Source organism: Chiloscyllium plagiosum, unplaced genomic scaffold (genome assembly GCF_037043375.1).
Source record: "Chiloscyllium plagiosum isolate Xiang-an unplaced genomic scaffold, Cpla_swu_hap1 HiC_scaffold_48, whole genome shotgun sequence".
NCBI classification, from domain to species: Eukaryota; Metazoa; Chordata; class Chondrichthyes; order Orectolobiformes; family Hemiscylliidae; genus Chiloscyllium; species Chiloscyllium plagiosum.
In genome coordinates, this window is record NW_028270186.1 from 12,068,141 (window position 1) to 12,093,284 (window position 25,144).

At 44.1% G+C, this 25,144-nt stretch overlaps 1 protein-coding gene across 6 annotated transcripts in view; it reads left to right on the forward strand.

Moving 5' to 3' along the window:
• tacc1 (transforming, acidic coiled-coil containing protein 1) overlaps window positions 1–25,144 on the forward strand; it is a 157,489-nt gene that overhangs the window by 58,448 nt on the left and 73,897 nt on the right. For 2 of the 6 annotated variants that reach the window (XM_043681462.2, XM_043681463.2), the window contains exons 1-2: window positions 2,807–3,285; window positions 3,485–3,585. In XM_043681462.2, coding sequence (XP_043537397.2) covers window positions 3,161–3,285; window positions 3,485–3,585 — 226 coding nt within the window. In that variant the 5' untranslated portion in view covers window positions 2,807–3,160. Of the gene's footprint in view, window positions 1–2,803; window positions 3,286–3,484; window positions 3,586–25,144 lie in introns of those variants that run through there. The other 4 variants (XM_087984382.1, XM_043681465.2, XM_087984383.1 and 1 more) reach the window with 3 other exon arrangements.

Here is a 25,144-nt window from a genome sequence, read left to right on the forward strand (position 1 = left end):
ATTTACAAGGATATAGAATATAGAAAAGTACAGCACAAAACAGACCCTCTGGCCCACGATGTTGTGCCGAGATTTAATCCTAATGTAAAATATAGTAAATTAACCTACACACCCCACAACTCACTGTTAGCCATGTGCATGTCCAGCAGTCGCTTAAATGTCCCCAATGACTCTGCTTCCACCACCTCAACTCCATGCATTCACAACTCTCTGCATAAAGAACCTACCTCTGACGCTTTATACCTTCCTCCTAATATCTTCAAACTATGACTTCTCATACCATGTCAATCCTGCCCTGGGGAAAAGTCAGGGTTGGAGGGTTTGAGCTGTAGGGAGAGGCTGAATCGGCTTGGGCTGTTTTCCCTGGAGCATCTGGGGCTCGGGGGTGACCTTATGGAAGTTCACAAAATCATGACGCGTATGGATTGGGTGAATAGCCACGGTCTTTTCCCCAGGGTAGGGAAGTCTAAAACGAGAGGGCATAGGTTTTCAGGTGGTAGGACAAAGAATGAAAAGGGACCCAGGTGGCAACTTGTTCACCAGAGCTTGGTGTGTGTGTGGAATGAGCTGCCAGAGGAAATGGTGGAGGCTGGTACAATGACAACATTTAAAAGGCATCTAAATGGGTATATCAATAGGAAGGGTTTAGAGGGATATGGCCCAAATACAGGCAAATGGACTAGATTATGTTGGGATATCTGGTTGGCATGAACGAGTTGGACCAAAAGGTCTGTTTCCGTGCTGTACATCTCTATGACGAGAACTTGTGAGCCGGAATGCTCTGGTGCAATCAATAGAACAAGGAAGCAGATTTGTGGCAGGGCGTGCAACTTCTGGATACCAAACCAGACTAACTGGCGGTCCCCTTGAAATGGTGAAGCCTCCTGAAGTGAGAGGGAGAGGGGGCAGCAGCCAGGAGTTGGAGCAGGTTGAAAGAGTGATGTATCAGCATTAAAGAACGAGGACTACAATTAGAGCAGAAAACAGCCTCTGAAAAATAGCAAGAAAGTTGGTATGTGGTAGTAGAGCTACAGCAGACCAACATAGATCAGTGGGGCAAAACCATGGAGTTTGAGAGGCCATGAGGGGAGAAAGATCTTCTAGATGTCTGTCAGATAAAGTCATGGGAAGTTAGTTGTCAGAATTTCTGCAACTAAGCTCATTATCCAGCTGATTGGAGATCAGGTGTTAAACTCTGCAACAATTGCCTGATGGATCTGCAATGGAAGGTGAAGGTTCATTGTAAATAGTTCATCCCTCTAAGATACACTTTTTTTGTCATATCTGTGAAGATTCTTTGCCAATGCAACCATGAATTCCTCTTTTATTACTTTGTGCAGTGTGTGTTTAAGCCAAAGCATATTACATGTATTCACCGATGGGTGTGGCTGCACTGTCTGACACTATCTGAAGAATTGCCACTGCACCTTTTTCAGGGAGCATTGTGCACCAAGGGAAATGAACAAGGAATCATGAAGGAGCCATTCTGCTTCACTCTCCAGCTGATGGCAGATGCATTCAAATCTATGGAAATGAGGCAAGAAGCTTATCTGGTCCATTTCCAGTCACATTCACCTTTGTAATCTGAGATGCAAATGATGTTTATTGCTCAAGCGGACCTTGAATGGCCAATCTGTGTGTGTTTCATGGCAGGGTAATCATCTCTATGTGTATGTGTGCCCTTTCCATCTCTCTTTCTCTCTGCTCCTTTCAGAACCTCCTTGTTTGATTAAATGTAAGTGACGTGGTGTGAAACATAGTTTGATAATACTCCAGTGAAACACTTTGGTATGTTCGGATGCAGCAAGGATCAAAGGGTCCTTGGGGTGCAGGTACACCAGTCTCTTAAAGTAGTGGGACAGATTGATAAAGCAGTTAAGAAGTCATATGGGATAATTGGATTCTGCCATTGGCAAGCTTTCAGCTGCCTGGCCCTAAGCTAAGGAATTCACCCCTTCAATGTCCCTACCTCTCCACCTAAGCACATTATGATTTATCTGTCTTTGCCTACTATGATCCACCTGTACTGCTCACAAATAAAACTTTTCACTGAACTTAAGTCCACATGATTATAATAAATCAAATCAAATCAAACTGCTCTATGCTCCTCTGAGACATCACTTAATTCCAACATATTTGACTCAGCCTTTGGTCACCAGTCCCTAATGTATGGGTTGGTGTTTGATCATAATTCTGCCAGGAGTCTGTGCAGATATTAAGGGAGGTTTCACTGAACTGGAAAATCCTTGAGTCTGCATCCTTGAGTTATGCCGCCTGGGGTGCTTCAGAGTTGGGACATCTCAAAACTGTAGCTGATCTTAAAATCTACAGTCTGCTGTGGACTTAACTAGCAGAATTGGTTTTCAGCCTCAACGTTAGAGATGGCAAGACAACATCAAAAAGGATAGTAATTGGCAGGTAAACATATATGACCTCATGTGATTGATAATACAAACTGACTGTACAGAAACACCAACTAATTAATGACCGAATGTCAAGTCTGGAACCTGTCAATGTTGTTCAATTCCGGTTGGAGGTTGGCTTTTGTCTACCAGCACCAGCCATCTTTGAAGCTCTTTGTCATTGCTGCCATAGAAATGCAGTTATGTTGTTGTTTTCTTTCCCCTCATTCGGATCTGTTGTTTCTCATGAAGCTGGGTAGCAGTGGGGTTTTTCAGGGTGCTGGGATTTCACCGCAGAGACAGGACCAGGGGGAGTGAACACACTGACAGACGCCACTCCCCCCCTCCCTCCTCCAGCCGCGATAGTACAATCTGAAGGGGGCGGATCTGCTCTTTGCTACCCAGCTGACTCGAGTTTGGCATTTCGATGTTGGAAACGGGGTATATTTTTTCCCCTTTGCTCTGGTGGGCACTGAATCCCGTCCTTTTTTTTTGAGAGGGGAGAGAATTGCTGGAGCCGAAAGATCAGATAAGGGCGGCAGTGAGCAGGAGCGAGAAGGAACTGCAAGTGCCGTGTAAAATTGCAAGGGGAGGCAGAGGAAGCTGATTTGATGTTTCACATGTAACCACATCCGTGATTTTAGCAGAAGACATTCAGTTACTCTCCCTGACAGACACACACGTCTCTCTTTTTTTAAAGTTTCCCTCCATTTTGTGACAAGCTACAGGATAATACATCAGCAAAGCGTTTGTTTCTGATGGCTTTCAGTCCATGGCAGATCCTGTCCCCCATTCAGTGGGCCAAGTGGACATGGTCTGTGGTGAGACCAGGGCCAGGAGCTGAGGACAATGAAGGGGAAGACTCCAGCCCTGAAGAGAAAAGGTTAAGTTTCACACAAGTTGCTGTTTATTAAGCACCGAGAGGGCGAGTGTGTGCGTGAAGGTGGGGGGGGGGGGGGGAGGCTTGCCGTGTTTTATTTTATTTTTTTACTGAGAAATGCGTCAGAGAGAATCGATGACAGTCGATTTCCCTCACCCCTCCCCAGTGCTCATTTTCCTCCCCCCTCTGTGTCTCCTCACAGTTCGGACTCCGAAGCGAATTTCGAGACGCCGGAGGGTGAGACACCTGTCCGAGACCAGCCGGAGATAGGTGAGGAAGGAAAGCCAGCGACACACCAGGCAGGTAAGGAGACTCAGCCAGAAAAAGCTTTTCTCCTGTGCTATTTCTGGTGCTCGGAGGCAAGGTTGGGGGGGGGGGAGAGAGAGAGGTGGTGAGGAAGAGGCAGCAGTACATGTTATTGTCGTAGAACTTGACAGTGTGCCAGCTGCAGTTGGCCGGACTGTGCTTGCAGGTTTAACCGTTTTTGAGAGCAATGCGCTGAGTCCAACGTGCAGTATCGAATGGGGGAAACTGTGTTAATTCCTCTCTTCCTTGTCACACAACAGAAATCTTCACAACCTTGCTTGATCCCTAACCCCGTCGCAGCCACGCCAACCCCCGAAGCCATTATTTTTCAGCAGAGATGCAAATGCCTTGGATCTTTTTTAAAAAAAAATTGTTCCAGCCTGCCAGCGTTTATTTAGTGGAGATTACTAGTGAGTGCATTTGCAGCAAGGGTGTACACTGAAGATTTATCTCAGTGCTCAGGATTTACTGAAAAGATTCTGGGAATATTTTCAGAAAGTTGCACAAAATTCCGTTTTCCAACTGTGAATGAAAGGGAATCTTGAGCTTTCACGCTGCAGGTAGTTGGTTGCATTATGACAGCTTAAAATACCTGCGTTAGGATTTTGCATACTTTCCCTCACCACTCTCAGCATCACAAATAATTGCTTTTGATTGCTGCACAGTGTGATTTTACAGGAATGGTCATTCATCTCCAATATCAAGACCCTGATAAACATTTAGACAATTGTTTGGAAATATTTCCGATTTTCACCAATGTGGATGTGAGCATAAGAGGTACAGTTAGTAAGTTTGCAGATGACCCCAACATTGGAGGTGTAGTGGACAGCGAAGAGGGTTACCTCAGATTACAACAGGGTCTTGATCAGATGGGCCAATGGGATGAGGAGTGGCAGATGGAGTTTAATTCAGATAAACGGGAGGTGCTGCATTTTGGGAAAGCAAATCAGAGCAAGACTTATACACTTAATGGTAAGGTCCCAGGGAATGTTGCTGAACAAAGAGACCTTGGAGTGCAAGTTCATAGCTCCTTGAAAGTGGAGTCACAGGTAGATAGGATAGTGAAGAAGGCATTTGCTATGCTTTCCTTTATTGGTCAGAGTATTGAGTACAGGAGTTGGGAGGTCATGTTGCGGCTGGACAGGACATTGGTTGAGCCACTGTTGGATTATTGCGTGCAATTCTGGTCTTCCTATCGGAAACATATTGTGAATCTTGAAAGGGTTCAAAAAAGATTTATAAGGATGTTGCCAGGGTTGGAGGATTTGAGCTATGGAGAGGTTGAATTGGCTGGGGCTGTTTTCCCTGGACTGCCAGAGGCTGGGGGTGAGGGAGTCCAGAGCTAGAGGGCATAGGTTTTGGATGAGAGGAAGAAGATGTAAAAGAGACCTAAGAGGCAAACTTTTCAGGCTGGTGTGTGTATGGAATGAGCTGCCAGAGGAAGTTGTGGAGGCTGGTACAAATACAATATTTAAAAGGCATCTGGATGGGTATATGAATAGGAAGGGTTTGGAGCCACGTGCTGGCAGGTGGGACTAGATTGGGTTGGGATATCTGGTCAGCATGGATAGATTGGACCGAAGGGTCTGTTTACATGCTGTACATCTCAATGACTCTATGACTCTTTGTTGAGGTGTCATAGAAGGTGTTCACCAAGTCTTGGGTTGAGCTCATGTATTGTCACAGACTGATACATCAAGAGAAAACAGAAAATCATTGTTAAGAGTATTTTTCAGGGCATCGGACTGATTTACCACAAGGTTCAGTGTTCGGACCCTGCGTTTGAGTTAGTAAGATGGATGACCTGGATGAGGGGTGAAGGGTTGTTCATGTTTGTTGGTTGTCTCAAGTTAGGTGGGAAACTAAACTGTGAAGATGATGCAAATAGGATGTTAACATCACAACAAAGTGAGCAAGAACAGGGGCGATGTTTTCACAACGTATTGCAATGACCAGTTTTCAAAAAGTGGAATATTTTTAAACGGTGAGTCACTGGGAAATGTTGATCTTAAGAGAAACCTGGGTTCTCGCTTTGAGCTGGAGCAAACAATTTGGGAGGTAATGACATAGAATTATAGAGATGTACAGCATGGATCAGACCTTTCAGTCCAATCCGTCCATGCCGACCAGATATTCTAAATTAATCCAGTCCCATTTGCCAGCACTTGGCCCCACTTGGCCCATATCCCTCTAAATCTATCCAGATGCCTTTTAAAAGTTGTAACTGTACCAGCCTCCACCACATTGGCCTTTATTACAAAAGGTAAGTAGAGTAAAGAAGCCTTACTGCCAATGTACAGCACCTTAATGAGACTGTCACTCAAGTTCTGTGTCCAGCCTTGCCTCAGGATGGACGCAGTTGCCTTCCATGCAGTGTGGGCAATGTTGACTGGAATGTTTTTGGAGATAAGGGAATTGTCCTGTGAGCAGAGATGATGAGTAACGATACACATCCACTGCAATTAAAAAGCATGAAAGGCAAAGATTGTTATGGGGCTAGTCTGACGTACAAAATGCTGAAGTGAACTGTATCTCTGACCAGGGCGCCTCGACAGCTGGACGTGAACTGAGGTGCAGAATTTTTTCACTCTGGGCATAGTGAATATTTGGAATTTTGTACTCCAGGAGGTTTGTGGATGCTAACTAGTTAAGCTCTGATTGATGGATTTTGGGATAGGAGAAGAATTGTGATGTGGGGATAGTGCAGTGAAGCTCAGTTCAAGTGAATTGTGAGGCCAAATGGCAACTCCTACTTGTTCTGCTGTTATTTTGAAATGAATAATGCTCCTGGGGCATTAGCCATTGGTAATTTTGATGTTTTGAATTGCTAAATCCTTTTGGGTTAATAGGATTTAAGAGGCTTTATGATTTAAAGGGATGCCTAGTAGATTGGGCTTGATGACCTCCGTTCATATTAAAATGCCTGTGTCTTAATGGCTGCTTTACTGAATCAAATTCCTAATTTCAGCCCTATCATAGATAGTCCAGACAGGCTTTCTACAGTCTCAAATCAAAATCCAGAACCGTGTACAAGGCTCTGGCAACTTGTCTGAATGGCATTATGGAGCTGGGGGATAAATATTGGATCAGACCTGAGTTCTGTCAGAGAGTCATATACCGTAGAAACAGACGCTTTGGTCCAGCCAATCCATGCGAACCATGTTCCCAATCTAAACTAGTCCCACCTGTCTGTTCCTGGTCCATATCCCTCCAAACATTTCTTATTTATGTACTTATCCAAATGTCTTTTAAACATTATAACTGAACCCACAGCCACCAGTTCCTCAGGTATTTCATTCCACATGTCAACCACCCTCTGTGTGTTTAAAAAAAATGCCACTCATGTCATTTTTAAATATCTCTCCTCTAACCTTAAAAAATGTATCAGTGTTGAAATTCCCCATCGTAGAGAAAAGACACTGATATGTCGTTCTGCTATAACATGACAGTTGTGTTTCTATGCAACCTTGTGCTATAGGAAATTGCACTATGGAAAACTGCTATAGAAACTCACGCTGTGGAAGATCGCTAATAGAAAATCGCTATACTCCTTCAGTAAAAAGTTTGTGTTATCCAAACAATGTCTACAATTCGTCAATTGCATTGCAGCCAATTCGCAATGACATAGCGCGCATTATAGCAGAATGACCTGTACCATAAACTCTATATCCATGTCCTTTGAATCCTCATGAAGGGACCCTGGTCTAATACCTCGACTGAAAGGTGGCAGTTTGGATGTGCAGCACTTTCACAGCAGTGCACTGAAGGCTCCGATTTAATCGGATCTGTGGAGTTGGAATTGAACTCTGAATGTTGTGATTTAGGAACAAGTATGACTTTAAATTGATGTTTAGCTCAGAATTCTACTGGCAGCTGCTATGCTGTACATTCACGCATCTTTATATTCAGTGCAGAATATCATGTGCTCAGAGATAAATTTTAATGTTTGCTGGAAGTGGGTCAAGCAGTTGCTTTATTTTTACAATCTTATTTAGGCTGAAGTAGATAGTGAAACAGACACAACCTGAGCAAGATTCAGATATCAGATCCCTGGAGGGAGCATGGAGGAGTTGAGGACAAGTTTTGTGGGTGCAGAGAGATAATCACCTAAATCTGGCCAATGTGACCATCGATTGGATTCATATCTTTGAATTATACCTCCCACTTGATCATCTGCCGACGTGGAAAGTAACACTCTGGGATGTGAATCTGATCCAGTGAATACCTTGCTTTGTTAGTTAACTAATGCTATTTGAGGGGGTGGTGTGGTGTTTGTGGTTGTCTGATGAGGGACTGCAGCCTCTATCTAGTCCTTCCTGGTCATTGCTTGTCATTGAGCAGTGAGTTAGCACATTGTCAGGTGCGTGTTCCCTGACATCCATTGCTGACATTTACTGCCAACACTGATGACACCAGTGCTCATGTGGACACCTGCTCAATTTTATTGTTCAGCTTTAGGATGGGCCAGCAAATCCCATCTGGTTGAGCTGGTGTGATGGAAAATATAGGAGGAGACGAGGATCAGAGAATCCCTCCAGTGCCGAAGGAGACCATTCAGCCCCTCGAATCTTCACCAACCCTGCAAAGCGCATCACATCCAGACCCACCTGCCCAACCTATTCTCATAACCCTTTCATGGGCTCTTTACCATGGCCAACACACGAATCTTTACATCTGTGGATAGAATCAGACCAATCCATCTAAACTGTATGTCTTTGGTTAAAAATAAAACAAACAGCTGCGGATGCCGGAAATCAGAAACAAAAACACAAATTGTTGAAAAAGATCAGCAGATCTTGGCAGCATGTGTGAAGAGAAATCAGAGTTAACATTTCGGGATAAGTGAGGAAGGGTCTCCAGATCCGAATTGTTAAGTCTCGTTTCTCTTCACGGATGCTGCCAGACCTGCTGAGCTTTTCCAGCAATTTCTGTTTTTGCTTCTGCCCGTCTTTGGACTGTGGGAGGAAACCTATGCAGACACAGGAAGAACATGCAAACTCTGCATGGACAAATTGCCCAAGGCTGCAATCAAATTCTGGTCCCTAATGCTGTGAGGCAGCAGTGCGTCAATGTGTCACCCTATTGTTTCAATATTATTTTAATGATATCTGGACATCACTTGTAATGTCAGCATTTGTTGCCCAATCCCTAATTGCCCTTAAGCTGAGTGGCTTGCTAGGACATTTAACAGGACAGTTGCTGTGGGGCTGGAGTTATATGGAGGTCAGAATAGATGAGAATGGCCACTTTCCTTCCAGGCAGCATCAGTAGCAAGTGATAGACAGAGCCAAGTGATTCCACAGCCGACAGATAAGATTGAAGCTCTGCAGTCCTGCCACGTCCAGTCGTGAATGGTCCTCACAACATTCCGGCAAATAGTACTGAAGTTCCCCTCCAAGTCACTCGCTATCCTGACTTGGAAATATGTAGCTGTTCCTTCACTGTCAGCGGGTCAACATCCTGTAATTCCCTCCTGAATGGTTTTGTGGGTTCAAGAAGGTAACTCGTGGGCACTTACAGACTGGCAATAAATGCTGACCCAGCCAGCCAGTGTCTCACACATCCCACAAATGAACAAAAAGGTACAGTGAGCCAGGTGAGTCTTTTCTGACATTTGATGGTAGTTTAATTCCTGATCCTCATTGTTAACACACTGACTTATAATTCTAGATTGTTTTAAATTTTAAAAAAGCTAAACCCACTTTCCACCCTGTCCCCAGAATAACCTCTGGATTACTTGTCCGGTGACATGACCACCTGCTCTGGGGGGTTTTGTTCCCAAATCTAAAGCCTTTGTGAGTGCAAGTGCAAATGCTTCAATAGTATGCCTATTTTTTTCAAAAATATTGGACTTCCTTCAATGTCAATCCTTCATCATTAAAGGAAAACATTGGCTTTGCTTTTGTGTGAGCTTTTCCCCAGTTCTGGACAAGTGCATACAAATGGAGAGCGAGGAACCTGGAGTTGTTAGTTTGTCACATTCCAAGTGAGAATGTTGCAGGATAAATCCTCGGTTCCCGAGACTTGTGTATTTGAGTGCACTTGTTTCCCTTGTGCCTCTTATTCCTGTTTTATTGAACACAAAGCCAGCTGTTTTTGGAATGTTGTTTCTCCTCACAGTCCCAATGCCTATTGCAGATTGTTGGCTGATAATCTGTGTAATGAAAGGGGCACACTCACCTCTTGCAAAAAATGCTTAGTTTGTAAAAGGAGGAGAAGGAAGTGTTCCAACTGCTCCACTTCTTTGCATTTGGAATTTAAATTCTGTCACAATTTCTTGTCACTTATGTTTATGAAAATACTATGAGGTTTTTTTTCTTAGATTAGATTCCCTACAGTGTGGAAACAGGCCCTTTGGCCCAACAAGTCCACACCGACCCTCCGAAGAGGCCCTCGTGCTGCCTTCCCACCACTGCCCAGTGTGTGTAAGTCACTTCAATTTGGTGCTGTATTAATTGCAGAAATGAAAAGAAATCCAAGGCCGTAAAGGAGTGAAAAATCTTTAGCTTGTGATCATGCTGCTGTAGGAAGAGAGTTTTGAAGAAGAATCACTGAATCTGAAGCGTTAACTCTGCTTTCCTTCTGCAATGATGCTGCCAGTCCTGCTGAGTTTTTGTTTCCCCAGCAGCAATTTCTGATTTTGTTTGGAAGAGAGCTTTGTTTCGGATCATCTGCTTTGGGATGTAACAGAAAATGTGACTCACTGGTGCTTGCTTTTTGTGGTGATACCACAAAAGATGATTCTGGAGTGTCTTGTGGCACCACAGTAAATGGAAGAATCTAAATATCAGCTCACAATTTCAAAAATTAACCTATGGGTGGGTGGGGTCACAGGGATACAGATTCAACCTGCCCCATGTTTCCTGTCACAGAGACCAAGGTTATGGAGGTGGGCCATTGTTTTCCACTTATTCTCTGCCATTTCCTAAGACCTTGTTATCACACTGCCCTGACAATGCTGCTGATTGAGCATAATTTAGAGATGCCGGTGTTGGACTGGGGTGTACAAAGTTAAAAATCACACAACACCAGGTTATAGTCCAACAGGTTTAATTGGAAGCACACTAGCTTTCGGAGCGTCGCTCCTTCATCAGGTGATTGTGGAGGGCTCAGTCCTAACACCGAATTTATAGCAAAAATTTACAGTGTGATGTAACTGAAATTATACATTGAAAAATTGATTGTCTGTTAAGCCTTTCATCTGTTAGAATACAGTGATAGTTTCACTTCTTTCATATGTAAATCACAAAACCTTTTTTTAAAGTTGCACTCTCGGGTTAGCTGTTAACAATGGTGATAGCAAGACAATAAATTGAAGGCGTTGGCCCCCTGTGTTCTCTGTCTATGCCATGATGTTTAGATTGATTCTAATTTTAAAAAGTGAGATAACAGAGTATTAAATAAATTCATGCAGTTTTTGACCTCCGAGTTCTACATGAATGCATGCAGTTTTTGACCAAAGTACAATGTAACTCTGCAAGTACAAATTCACCCCACAAAATATATGTGTGCATGTGGGTCTTTGTCTGTGTGTGTGTGTGTCTGTCTGTCTGGGGTGGGGGTTGTGAGTGTGAGAAAGTGTGTGTGTGTGTAGTGAATGCAGAATGTCTTACGTCTGTGATTGAGCATGGATGCATGCAAATGAGGGTAAAATCAGGCCAATTACAGTCCCAAACATCATCCTCTTATGTTACAAATAGCAAACGCAGATTCCTACAATTAGATTCGATTACTTACAGTGTGGAAACAGGCCCTTCGACCCAACAAGTCCACACCGACCCTTCAAAGGGCAACCCACCCAGACCCATTCCCCACCAGACCCATTCCCCTACATTTACCCCTTCACCTAACACTACGGGCAATTTAGCATGGCCAGTTCACCTAACCTGCACATTTTTTGAACTGTGGGAGGAAACCGGAGCACCCAGAGGAAACCCATGCAGACACTGGGAGAATGTGCAAACTCCACACAGACAGTTGCCTGAGGTGGGAATTGAACCCAGGTCTCTGAAACTGTGAGGCAGCAGTGCTAACCACTGAGTCATCATGCCGCCCATGGCATTACCATCAGTTAGTCCCCTTTTTAAAAATGTACTCTGAAAAGTGCATGTCCTTAAGGTATATCCGATTACTAGCCTTTGGGAGAGTATTTATGATGGGTGTACCTTTTGATGTAAAAGTTTTGCTTCTATTTTGAAATACGTTTGGGTTTTGCATGTGGTTCTGGTTAGTTAAGGCTGACTCACAGAGGATTCCTGAGTTTAGTTGCTGACCTGTCGTGAGAAAGCTGGCATAGTGGGATGTGGTATTGTCGTGGAACTGATGACTCGCAAGCTAGTTTGAGAGCTGAGGAAGGGGAATAAATGTTGGAAAAAAAATTAACTCGGGGGTCCCCAGAATTTTTGGCAATGTCAGGAACAGGATGGGTGTCAGTATGAACATAGGATTTAACCAGCATTGCCTCTGAAATTTCCTGACGCTCGGTACTTAAAAGTGAAGCGAACAGTGGCAATTTATACCAAACTGTAGCTGGCAAGGAGCTGGCTGTTAGAGGGCAGAAGCAGAACCAATTGCAGATGGTAGTGAAGAGGTTAATTGACCCCGTGCGCCAAACAAAGATGTTATACAGGATGCAGCAATTTACTGGGATTGTGACAAAGGTCAGCCGGGTGGAAGTCTAAACCACAACACAATGCTATAATTTTCTTGCCATAACCCATGTTCAAAGTATGGATAAAAATAGTTGATCCACGGAACGCACCATGAACTCTCATGAGGAACAAAATGTTTGTTATGGGCTGGTGCGAACTACTTCAAGGGACATAAAACATTTTGTCTGGTTTTTGTGGGGGTGGCAGAAAGTCATGTGTCATCCTCCTTCTGTTGGAATGAACTGTTTGTTACAGAGTGGATGCATTTCATTGTGATTCACAGATCATAGTTTTGTAAATAAGTACTTCTCCACACAAGTAAATGGTTCAAAATTCAGAACTATACATCAATAGAGAGACCCGAATGTTCGCGCAAGTGCTGAAAGGTGGCAGGGCAAATTGATGAGGTGGCCATAGTTTGGGTTTCTTGGGTTCATGAATCGTGAAACTAAATACAGCAGGCAAGACATGATTCCTGAAATGTTTAAGTCACTTGTTGGGCCTCAGCTTAGCATTTGTGGTCACCGCATTATAATTAAGATGTCAGGATTTTAGAAAAGGTGCAGCAGGAGAAGTTAGCCAGTTTGTGACTCTGAATGTGGAACTTCAGTGATCCAACCATTTGAATTATTTACTGGCAAATGGGAAAGAGTGAAAGGTGATCCAGAGGTCCTGGATTTAAAATTATTGGACAAGAATCTGGACTTAGATTTTTTTTTCCCCACGTGAAGTTTGAAATGTGAAGCATTGTTCATGGAATCAGTTTTTCCTGAAGAATTTCAAAGGAGTTGGGCAGTTATTTGAAGATGAGCCACATGCAAGAGTATGGGGGGGAAAAAAGCAGGGACCTAGAACTAAGCATGGCATTTGGAAAGAGAAATTACAGAAACAGTTGACTGGCAAAAAACATGTCTTTTCCTGTCATTTTAGGTTTACAGCTTGATCATCATTCTACTCTTGATGGACACCTTAAACAAGCAGATAATCTCTAAGCACCTATTTTGGATGCATCTGAGATGTTTATTTTGTTTCACACATGCTTTGTTAATCAGTTTGTTGATGGGTTTTAGTGCAGTTCAATATGTGGATTTCTGAGGTAGGGATCTACAGTTGCTGAGCACCACTAGTTGTGGAGTGTTTCATTTCGAGATGCTATGATCTACTTGGCACTATTCTGATGCCAGAGGATGGGACAGCATTTCAGCAAATGATCAATGGGCTATGTAGGGCCGCATGTGACCAAACAAGAAACACAACCCCCATTACAAGAAAATGAGTATATTCATCCCAGATTCTTCACTGGAGAGCACAAGTTGGTTGTTCAAATGTATTCACTGCAATCACGAAAGGGTGAATTGTGTCTGTTCCCGAGGGTGGGGCATTTCAAGGCAAGACACATTTTTAAGGTGAAAGGCAAGAGAATATAAAAAAAAATAAGACATGAGGGGCAAATGTTTGACATAGGGAGTGGTCCGTGTCTATGCTGAACTTCCCAACGAAGTGGTGGATGCAGGTGCAGTTAGTGTTTAAAAGACATTTAGAGAAGTACATGAATAAGAAAGATTTGGCGGGGGGGGGGGGGGGCGGAGAAGAGGTGATATGGGCCAGGCTACAGCACAGACGTTGGCCATTCAGTCCACTGTATCTGTAGTTTCTCTTCCCAGTAGCCAAGCTTAATTTCACGTCCTTGCTTTTGTTACATAATTTTGCACGTGGGATTAGTTTAGAGTTTGGGATTATGGCCGGCAAACTGAAGGGTCTGTTTCCATGCTGTATAACTCTATGACTTGAGATAGATACACGTTTGTTAAGCAAAGATATTAAGGATGTGGGCCAAAGGCAGGTATATGGAGTCAGATGACAGATCAGCCACGATCTCATTGCATGGCGCAACAGTTCCAAGAGGTTGATGAGCCTCATCCTGTTCCAGATCCAGTGCTGCTCGCATATATTGTTTGAAGTTAACCAAATGACGACTGGGCATTGTAGAAGTTTTTAGTGAGTTAGTAGGATGCTGGGCAAGTTGGTCATGAACAGGTCCAGGCAATTGTGGCAGCAGGGATGTGGTCAAGGCTGCCAAATATCTGCCTCTCTTGCACAGCTACGGTTGGGTCTAGGTTTCATTTGGAGAGGGAGAATGTTGCGTCCTCAAGTGCTCTTGATGTCTTCAGAGAGAGTTGGGCACCGCAGGGGTAGAGTATTTTATCTCCCCTTTGAACTGTATTTTGATTTTGTCCCTTTCTTCTCTCCCTCCCTCCCCTCTCCCTCACCTTTGATTTGCATCACCCTTAGTGGGCTTTGCATCTAAGTTAATCAGATGGAAATCATGGCTGGTTTACTGGTGATGGAGGCATGGAGAATTAAGTTCATTTGTGTCAAACAGCATTTATGGATTTGAAGGAAGAGGGTCAAAAAAGCCACTGGACAATTATTTGTAACGTGGGAAGCCATGTTACAGGGGTTCATTCATCGAAGGAGGCACGATGGATAAATCCATGGCTTCCTCAAACTCCTATCCAATCGTTTGTTGGAAAACCCACAGTGAACCTTCGGTTTTGTAATGCCGCCTGTCTCATTGCACACTTTGCCACACAAATCAGGTGCAGTACTCGCAATCTGGGCTGTTGCAAAGAATTTCCATCTTCAAGAAGAATTGCAGCTTTTCTGCACACCCGTGTCAGAGTGAGATTTATTCAGAATAAGATGACACATTGCAAATCAAAACACTCCACTGCGTTCCTGACATTTCAGTGTGGTGTTTCATTGCACGGTGACCCACAGATTCAGCCCCCTGTTACCCTGTATGGCATCTCACTGTCCTGTAGAGGGCCATTGTGGTCCTGTGTCCCACTGCACAGTGACAAGTGCCACACACATTGATTCCATTTTGGTTCGCAGCACTGCGCAACCCCATGTCAAACGACATGAGGAAATATCTTGATCAGGAAATGACAGGTCAAAGAAATGAGGGAAAAAACACAACCACCAGGAATGAATGACGTTCCAGTAAACAATGCCTGCTGTCATGCTGTCTGCTCAGGTGCATTGAACGACACATGATTCAGTTGTAATTTCTGTAATTGAGCTCATCTATTTTCTTATCTTTTGACAATAAAAATGCTGAAGATAATCCTGGTGTTTATATTTTATAAATCTCCAGTAAAAGATCAAGACCTCTCTGATCAGATGTTTATTTCATGAGCTGCTGACTAGAATCTAATGGCACAATTTTAATATTTATGATGAATAGTTCAGCAAGAGCTTTTAATCATGATTTCTGTATTGTACACTTCATTTCCAGTTGATACAGAGCTGCAAATTGCAACTTTTGTCATCTAATAGGACCTAAATCACCTTGCAACGGTGAATGAATTCATTAAAAAACCTCATATTGCTCCTCACTGGAATTAATTAATCCTTGGACTTTGAGTGTCAATTCTGATTTGTCTGAAACCCACAGTCGTTGGTCATCCTGGGCTCTTGCTCAACAATCCGTAGCAGAGGGAAGGGTAGGGTGGGTGAAACACAGCAGCAGGTACAGGAAGAGGACGGAGACCACGATTCTGGTTGAGTGAATTTGATCTGTTTGAAGGCCAATTGGATCATACAGTTGGTTGTACCTATGGTGAAGTGGAAGAAACATTGATTTACGTTTGGCACAAAGGGAGGTCAGAATGCATGTTCCCTGTTTTGAAGGAATCATGATCGACACTTTATCGGGCGGTGGGGGTTGGAGTTTTGGCACTGGGTACTGGGAGAGAGAAGCTGAAAATGTGTTGCTGGAAAAGCGCAGCAGGTTAGGCAGCATCCAAGGAGCAGGAGAATCGATGTTTCGGGCATGAGCCCTTCTTCAGGAACTGGGAGAGAGAAGACATGGGGGAAGAGGGTATAGAAAAGTAAGGGAGAGAAAGTAATGTCTCGGACTTTGGGGAGGGAGCGGGTACAGTATATATGTATGAGGGAAGCGAGTGTGTCAGTGATGGGTTGGAGAGGTACAGGGTGTTTGAGAGAGGGAGTAACCAGTGTGCGGATGATGGGGTGGTGTCAGCAAGAGAGGAATACAGGGTATTGGTGATGGAGCAGAGAGGGAGCCAGAGGGTGTGTGGGTGAAGGGGAAGTTGATTATTAAAAAAGAAAATAGCAGCTGCAATTCAACAGAAAATAATAATTTTCCATTAAATTCCAGCTGCAGCTTGCTGTGGTAACACCGGTCTTGTGTCTTGTAATTTAATGATTTTAGCAAGGAGTGACAATTCTTGTCAGTGTTATTTATGGAAGATTTAATTGGCCATTATTTGACCTTCTAAGCTATATTTGTCTGTAATGAGCAGTATAGTAAAAGATTGAGTGGCGAGGCTGATTGTATGTCTGCTGTATTGTGACTCTGTTCTAGAGTTGTGGTAAGATGGTGGATGTGTAGGGCGTCTGAGCCCAGGCGTTCCTCCACTCCATCTGCTTTTCATTTTGCTTCTTTTCTATCTTTTCTCTCTTTTTTTTCTGTTTCTTCATTTACCTCTTGTTGAAGAGCATGGTGACAGCACCAGTGACGGTGAGGGAGCCCAGCAGCATGGACTCAGTGGTGTCAGAGGCATGTTTGGGTTCCCATCTGCTTTGGTATCTTTGAGGCAATCCCCACACTGCCTCATGGCTGTTGTGGGGGAAGCGAGTCTAGGCCCACTATGAGACTGGCAGCATCAGCAACAGCTGTGTTGGTGGGTTTCAGCAAAAACTCAGTGGCATGCTCGTCGTTGGAGGTGAGATGGCGCCAGCGTCCATGGCATTTTGATGGAGACTTGTGCCAGCCCACCAGCCCATGGTGGACCACTTAACAAGAAGGACTGTAAAGTCATAGAGATGTGAAGCACGGAAACAGATCCTTCGATCCAACTTGTCCATGCCATCCAGATATCCCAACCTAATCTAGTCCCATTTGCCAGCACATGGCCCATATCCCTCTAAACCCTTCCTATGAATGTACACGTCCAGTTGACTTTTAAATATTGTCATTGTACCAGCCTCCACCACCACTTCTGGCAGCTCATTCTATACCCGTCCCACCCTCTGCGTGCAAAAGTTGCCCCTTCGCTCCCTTTTACAGAGGAACCTCCATTGTCTGAATATCCGTTATCTGAATTTCAGATTATCCGAAGGAGATCTCAAGCTCCTGATAGAAACATTATATCAAAGAGGTGTTTCCAACACTGATCGTACCTTTTGTTTACAATGATTAAAAATGAATCCGGCTTACTGAAATGCTGGCGAGAACAGTCCTGGACATCGGTGGGAACCCAGGCACGTTCTCCAACTGACTGGCCGCCAGCCCTCTCTCTTTCTCCCCATACTTTCCCTGGAGTTCTGCACAAGGGTGTACTCCTGAATGCCCCACCCCCCCTTCCCCAGATAATCTTGCCAACATTGTCCTATTCAGGACAAAGATGGAACTTGTTATGGGGTGTGTGTGTGTGTGTGTGTGTCTGCGTCTGCGCGCTATTTGGAGACTCCTCTCCCCCAAAGGCAGCAGCACTCTTCCTGTTGGTGTCCAGTTGGCTGCCCGGGAGATGGGAGGGAGGGGTGGAGTGCAAGTGGGGGCAGACAGGGAGGTGGGCTGGTGGGAGGATGGTGGGTGGGGCAGATGGAGCGCAGTTGGACAGGGTTGGGGGGTGTCGCACGTGGTGTGCTGCTGCCTATTCTTCTGAACAGGGGGCGGACTTTGCAAGTGTTCGCTGTGTCAACCCAATTGAACTGAATGGGGAAACGCTGGAAGCTTCAGCAATGCTGCAGGTCCCTTACACACAAGTGTGTGTCTGCTCAGAAATAAACCCTGAGACAGAGAGAGGGGGCAAGGCAGGCAGAGTGAGGGAAAAGGAAACTTCACAAAACTCCAAACCCCAGAGGAGAAGCACTGAATCAATTGTCCCAACGAAATAGCGCCCACCTGTCTCGTTCGGATAATTGAGGTTCCTCTGTATATCTTTCCCTTCTCACCCTCAACTTATGCCCTCTAGTCTTGTACTCCCCCACTCCAGGGAAAAAACACCTTGTGTATTTATCCGATCCATACCCCTCATGATTTTATAAAACTTTATAAGGTCACCCCTCAGCCTCCAATGCTCCAGGGAAAAGAGCAAAAGTTGAACACTTCTTCTTGTTTTCATTTTTCTCCTGTTTGTATTCTGTGGTTTGGTTTGTTTTTCTGGGTTTTAAGACGGTGCTTTTGCACTACTTTGTAAGAAATGAGTAATTGAAATCAAACCAAATCAAGTTAGAATTACTGCCATGCAACTGGTCCGGGTAGAAACCTTTGCTCCAAAATGGTGCAGTGAACCTTTCACTGGGACTCCACTCCTGCAGCTGTGAATTACTGCTGCCCCTTTCACTGAAAGAATCAAGTGATGAGAACCAATCAGGGTGCTCAAAATGTGAGATTAAACTGAGAGCCCTGAACTGGGTTTCACCTCCTGAGCATCCATCTCGTCACTGTGAAATGGATGGCCGTACTGAGAACACGACATATTGTACAGGATTGCTGGCAGTGATTAATAACCATTCCAACACTGTTAGGGAGCAGGAGAATAGCCACAAGAGGCAGGGGAAGTGGTTATCCCTTCTCATACTAGTGGGCTTGTTGGTTATCTCATTTAGCAATTAGTCAGGTAAGTATGAGACAGAGACACTTGCATCTGGATTCAAATGTAATGTTGTGATGTGTCTGATGCTTTGTAATGAATTTACGTGCGTGCTTGCCTCCTGGATTGAGCTGGTCGTGTTTCCTCTTTGGTGAGGGAAGATGAAAATTTGTGGCATTTTGTGGGTTCAGGTTAGTTCTCGGGTGAAGCAAGCTTTGTTTATTATGCAGGGAGAAGTGCTAGATGATCCCATTGAGTGCTGAGTTCAGTCTGTGCATTGTTGACCAGAGTCCCAGAAAGGCCTGTCTGGAAAATAGCTCAGCAGTTCCCTGGAGAACAGGAGTGTGTAGACTGTATCCTTTTTTGCTCTCTGGTGGTTTAGTGGTCAGGGTTTTCCTGGTGCCAGCGACTGTCACATCTCCTGTTGATGTGATTTTTTTTTTAACAATGTGGAGCTCATTGCTGTCGATACAGGAAGATGGGACTGTCATTTGTACTGAATCCTTTACAACCCCATAGTATCTCATTGCTTTACAACCATTCCGTACTTTAAATGTTGTTTCTGTTTATAACTAAGGAAACCTAGCAGCCAAATTGTGTGCAGCAAGACCCCACAATACCTCTTTGGTAATGATGGGCTAATATATTTTCATAATGTTGACTGAGGCTAAACATTTCAAAGGACACTGGGTTGGGAGCAGAGAGTACTCAAATAATGCCATATCATCTTTCACAGCTTTCATTTGTGTGCAGTAATCACCTTTTGGTTTTAGTATCTCATCTGTATCACTGATGGCGCAGTACTCCATCAGTACAGTAAGTAAACCAAGTGCAGCAATGTAGCTATTTTTAAAAAGAGAGCCCACTTGGGAGAATGAAGAAGCTGTGTAGCATGAAGCTTTGTGTGAACTGTATACTGTAGTGAAGTGACCTAAAATTACATTCAGAACCTTTCACTGAACCTCCGGAGGTTTGAAACATCATTTCTGCAAGTTGTTGAGAATCTCGGTTTGTCCACAGATTTTATGTGCTGTCACTGAGTAATTCCATCCGCAAAGCTGAGTCGACTTCTGAAACCAACCTTGTTCAAGCTGAAGAGTAGCACAGCCAAGTGTGGGTGAGAGGCAGCACAAATTGTCCAGCACAACAGGCCTGAAATGTTGGACCGACAGGTCCTTGGCCATCAGAGATACTTCGTGAAGGGTCTCTGGGGTAATGTGACACAGTAGCAGGATTGCTGATCAATTTGTCTTGAGGGCAAGGGGTCACAAGTAAGTCCAAGTGGTAATTTGGAGAGACAAGCTAAGTGTGCTGTAGATTTGAATCTGCATCAAAGAATCAAAGTGATTTCCAGTCTGTGCCTCTTCACTCCAATTATATGGTAACTGTGCTTGAGCATCGGATTTGGAAATAATTATGATATATCCAACAAGGATGCCTGTTTCCCAATGGGCTATTTGTAAAACCACAGGGTGAACTCCAGCTGAGTGAACATCAAAATAACAATGACCTTTGGTCAGAAAGATTCCAGTTGCACTCACTCATGAGTGCAGTTTTCAGATTTTGCTTCCTTACTATGTGTTTGCGTGTGTCTATGAGTGCACGCACTTGGAGGATATATGAATATGTAAACAGGAAATGCTGAGAGGAGTGCTTTCAGTTAACTGCTCTCGTGTGTCAAGGCTTTTTTGAAAAAGGTATCTTATTTTGCAGCTGGATTTGTCACTGCCAGGTTAGCTTAAGTAGCATTTGGTGGGTATAGACTGGTGGTGCCCTTGCATGAGAGAACTTAATTCAGTGGTTCCCCTAAGCCATGCCTTGGTCTGGATTCTGTTTCACGTATGAGAAATGTGTGCGCTGGAAAAGCACAGCAGATCAGGCAGCATCCAAGGAGCAGGAGAGTCAATGTTTCGGGCATAAGGTCCTCATCACATTCCCGATGAAGGTCTTATGCCCAAAATGTCGACTCTCCTGCCGTGCTTTTCCAGCGCCACACTTTTCGACTCTGACTTTCCAGTACACTGCAGTCCTCACTTTCTCCCAATTTCACTGGTGGTTTGGACTTGTCACGTGTGGTGATGATGGTCTTGGTTTCTTCTGCTGGGTTTGACCAGGTCCCTTTTCCCCTCCCTTTCCTGAAGGCGGGGGGGCGGGGGGGTAACAGAAGCCGGCAGCATGGGAAAATATCAGTTCGAACATAGAGGAAAATTGGGTATCGCTGTCTTGGAACTATTCTTCTCCAGCAAGTGTGTCCAGCAGCAAGATCAGGGATCAGAATCACAGGCCCATAAGCAGTACCCAGACCCATCCCATGTTCCCCAATCCAAACATGGCAGTCCTAGGAGCCAGTGTCTGAGCCACAATATCCACACCATGTCGCACTGAAAATGGTCAAAGCACCTTCATGGAACATGTCTGTGGTAGAGGGAGACAGGTACTCAGCTTGTAAGAGGTTGTCTATAAAATGGAGTTGAGACCACAACCCAACCAACCATAATATTAATCGAGGAGCAGCTTGAAGGGCTGAGTGGCCTACTCCTCCTTATTCATATGTTTGTGACAAACAGTGAGTATTAAGATAACAATGCGGAGGAATGGGATTGTGGGAGACATAACAGTTTGGATCAGTAATTGGCTTGCTGAAAGAAAACAGAGGGTTGTAGTTGATGGAACATGTTCATCTTGGTGTCCAGTTAGTAGTGGCGTACCGCAAGGGTCAGTGTTGGGTCCACTGGTGTTCGTCATTTTTATAAATGACCTGGATGAGGGCTTAGAAGGGTGGGTTCATAAATTTGCAGACGACACTAAGGTCGGTGGAGTTGTGGATAGTGACGAAGGATGTAGTAGGTTGCAGAGAGACATGGATAGGATGCAGAGCTGGGCTGAGAGGTGGCAAATGGAGTTTAGTGTGGACAAGTGTGAGGTGATACACTTTGGACAGAGTAATCGGAATGCAAAGTACTGAGCTAATGGTAAGATTCTTGGGAGTGCAGATGAGCAGAGAGACCTCCGTGTCCATGTACACAGATCCTTGAAAGTTGCCACCCAGATTGATGGGGTTGTTAAGAAGGCATACAGTTTTATGGCCTTTATTAACCGAGGGATTGAGTTCCAGAACCAGGAGGTTATGCTGCAGCTGTACAAAGCTCTGGTACGGCCGCAGCTGGAGTATTGTGTGCAGTTCTGGTCACCGCATTATAAGAAAAATGTGGAAGCTTTGGAAAGGGTGCAGAGGAGATTTACTAGGATGTTGCCTGGTACGGAAGAAATGTCTTAGGAGGAAAGGCTGAGGGACTTGAGGCTGTTTTCGTTGGAGAGAAGGTTGAGAGGTGACTTAATAGAGACATACAAGATAATCAGAGGGTTAGATAGGGTGGAGAGTCTCCAAGTATGGGGACTGCAAACACGAAAGGACACAACTTTAAAGTGGGGGGAGATAGGTATAAGACAGATGTTAGAGGTAGTTTCTTTACTCAGAGTAGTGAGGGTATGGAATGCTTTGCCTGCAACGGGAGTAGATTACTCAAGTTTAAGTGCATTTAAGTCGTCATTGGACAGGCACATGAACGTACATGGAATAGTGTAGGTGAGATGGGCTTCAGATTGGTATGACAGGGCGGCGCAACGTCCAGGGCCGAAGGGCCTGTACTGTGCTGTAATGTTCTATGATCTAATAAGCCGCACTGTTAAACATTATGAATATGAGAACATGCAAGGTTAAAAATACATGTTTTGTAAGAGCTTTTTAAACCACTGTTAAGCTTTGATCAAGATTGTGATATGATTGCTACCTCCAGTACTGCTTTTAAAGATTACTGCTGCTGTAACCTTCTGTCCTGTTTGTACTGTGGGAGTGTTGCCATGACCAAGACCTCCATGTTTATCACCAGAATAATATTTTGGGGTGTTTCTTTCAGTAAGTAGTTTTATCAGATCTGCTACATTTTCAATGCTTTAGTTTCCTTGATATGCTACTGAACATAACTGAGCAGCGTTTGTGTGTGTGTGTGTGTGTGCGCGCCCGCGATAGATGTTTCCTGTGAATAAACTATATTTTGAACAGGTTTAAAAAAAAATCAGTTCTGTGTTGAGGGCAGTTTTGTAACTTCAGCTACCATCTGACTTTCCAAAAAGCACTCTCCAAATGTGACCAGTCTCTCTTTTGTTTTGATGCTGACTATTATTGGAGAAAGGGTACATTTCACTTCTCAGTGAACTACACCTTGGACACCTAAATGGATATCTGACAATCTTCACCTGACATTAGCAGCTTCCGAATGGCATTGCCAGCTTAAAACATCGGGAGAGCTGGCCATTGGAGCTGGTGCCATTTTAAGAAAGCAAATCTTAGCAGGACTTATACACTTAATGGGAAGGTCCGAGGGAGTGTAGCTGAACAAAGAGATCTTGGCATGCAGATTCACAGCTCCTTGAAAGTGGAATTGCAGGTGGATAGGATCGTGAAGAAGGCATTTGGTATGCTTTCCTTTATTGGTCAGAGTATTGAGTACAGGAGTTGGGCGGTCATGTTGCAGCTGTACAGGACAGTTAGACTAGTCCTTGCTGTATATTTTACAACATCAAGGCCTTCTCTAGCTACAATTAGCTTGTATTCCAGTATTTAGTATTATTGGACAATAAATGGTATTATTTTGAAGTCTCAGCCCGAAGATACATCTTGACTTTGCCCTCTCCTTGATAGGCCTATTTTGAATCATCAAGCCACATGGTAAAAGACACATGACACATGACAAAAGTAGACATTCCAGCTTTGACCAGGGTTCCTGTCCCACATGACCAGTTCCCTCTAGATTAAACTGGCAGCTGATAGTCATTGTCTTCACTGCTTTGGGGCGAAAGGCCATAGCTCATGTGCAATGAAATGGTCCATGCCTCTGAGCCAGGAGGTTTCAAATACCACCTGCTCCCAGGGGTGCGTAATGACATCTCTAAATGGGAAGAATGGCTACTATTGAAGAGACCAAGATGGGAAAGGGTCAGAAGAGCATGGAAAGGCAATCAAAAAGCTTGTCTTGTCCATCTCTCTGAACAGAAACTGTCCCATTGGAAGATGCAACTCCTTACACAAGTCTGCTTCAGATCAGTGATGATCTCCACACATGGAAACAATAGTGACAAAATTGAAACTCACCGGTGTGAGGATTTATGTGTGAACTAAAAGAAAATACAAGATTCTGTGCTTGTTAAGCATCACAACAGTTGGAAACAATTTGGGTTTACAAATTGTTGACAATACATTTTGTTTCCTTGAGTGCTAATCACACTTGGAGATTTTGTTGTTTAGAGAACAAACAGTGCTGGAAATATTCAGTAGGTTAGACAGCATCAGTTGACAGAATAAGCAAGCTGATATTTCAGGTTGATAACCTTGTGGATATCTGAAGGTTCTCCAAACCCATGGCTCCGTCATCCTCAGTTGCACCAAATATTTAACTTTTCCCCATTTTCAGGGGTGGCATTCAAGCCTTGGCCCACAGGACCCTGAAACCAAATGAATTTCCTGGTTATGTGCGGTTACATTTCTCTGTCTGCTGTAAATCCTGCTCTCAGTCATAGACAAAGGCTGTGCTATTTCTGTCTTAATTACTGTAAAATAGAAGCCTTTTCATCTCATGATGCTGTAAAATGAAACCCATGATAATGTTACAATCCTTACGATATACAAGACAAAGAAATGAAGTTGAGACATAAGGATACTCAGTCGGTGTAATTATCAGAAAGCTTCCTGTTCCATTAAATTGAGAGCAAGGTTGCCTTTATATTTACACCTTTTTGTGAGTATAGGATGTCCCAAAGCAATTCACTATCGAGCAAGCATTTCTGATTTTTGTCAGTATGTTTGGGGCAGCCATTTGACACACAGATACTTCCCATATACAGCAATCAGATAAACCGGATCATGTGTTTTCAGGGAAGGGTAGGTGTTGGTGAGGATGCTGGGGAAGCATGAGTGCTGTCAGACAATTTACACTGACCTGAGAGGGCCGATGGGAACTCGGGTCCATGTTGTAGCCAAAAGGTGGCATCTTTGACCATGCAGCACTCCTCCGGTATTGCACAGAAGTGTCAGCTGAGACTTGGTGCTCAAGTCTTTGGATTGGACTTAAGTCCACAATCATCTCGCTCAAAGGTGAGGGTGCTTGCCACAGTGTGCTGTAACTGGGAACAAAACCAAGAAAGAAGAGGACTTGACCAGGCTCAGTTCTTCAGTCAAAGGGTTGTGTATTTTGAGTCATTAAGCATACTGAAGAACATTTT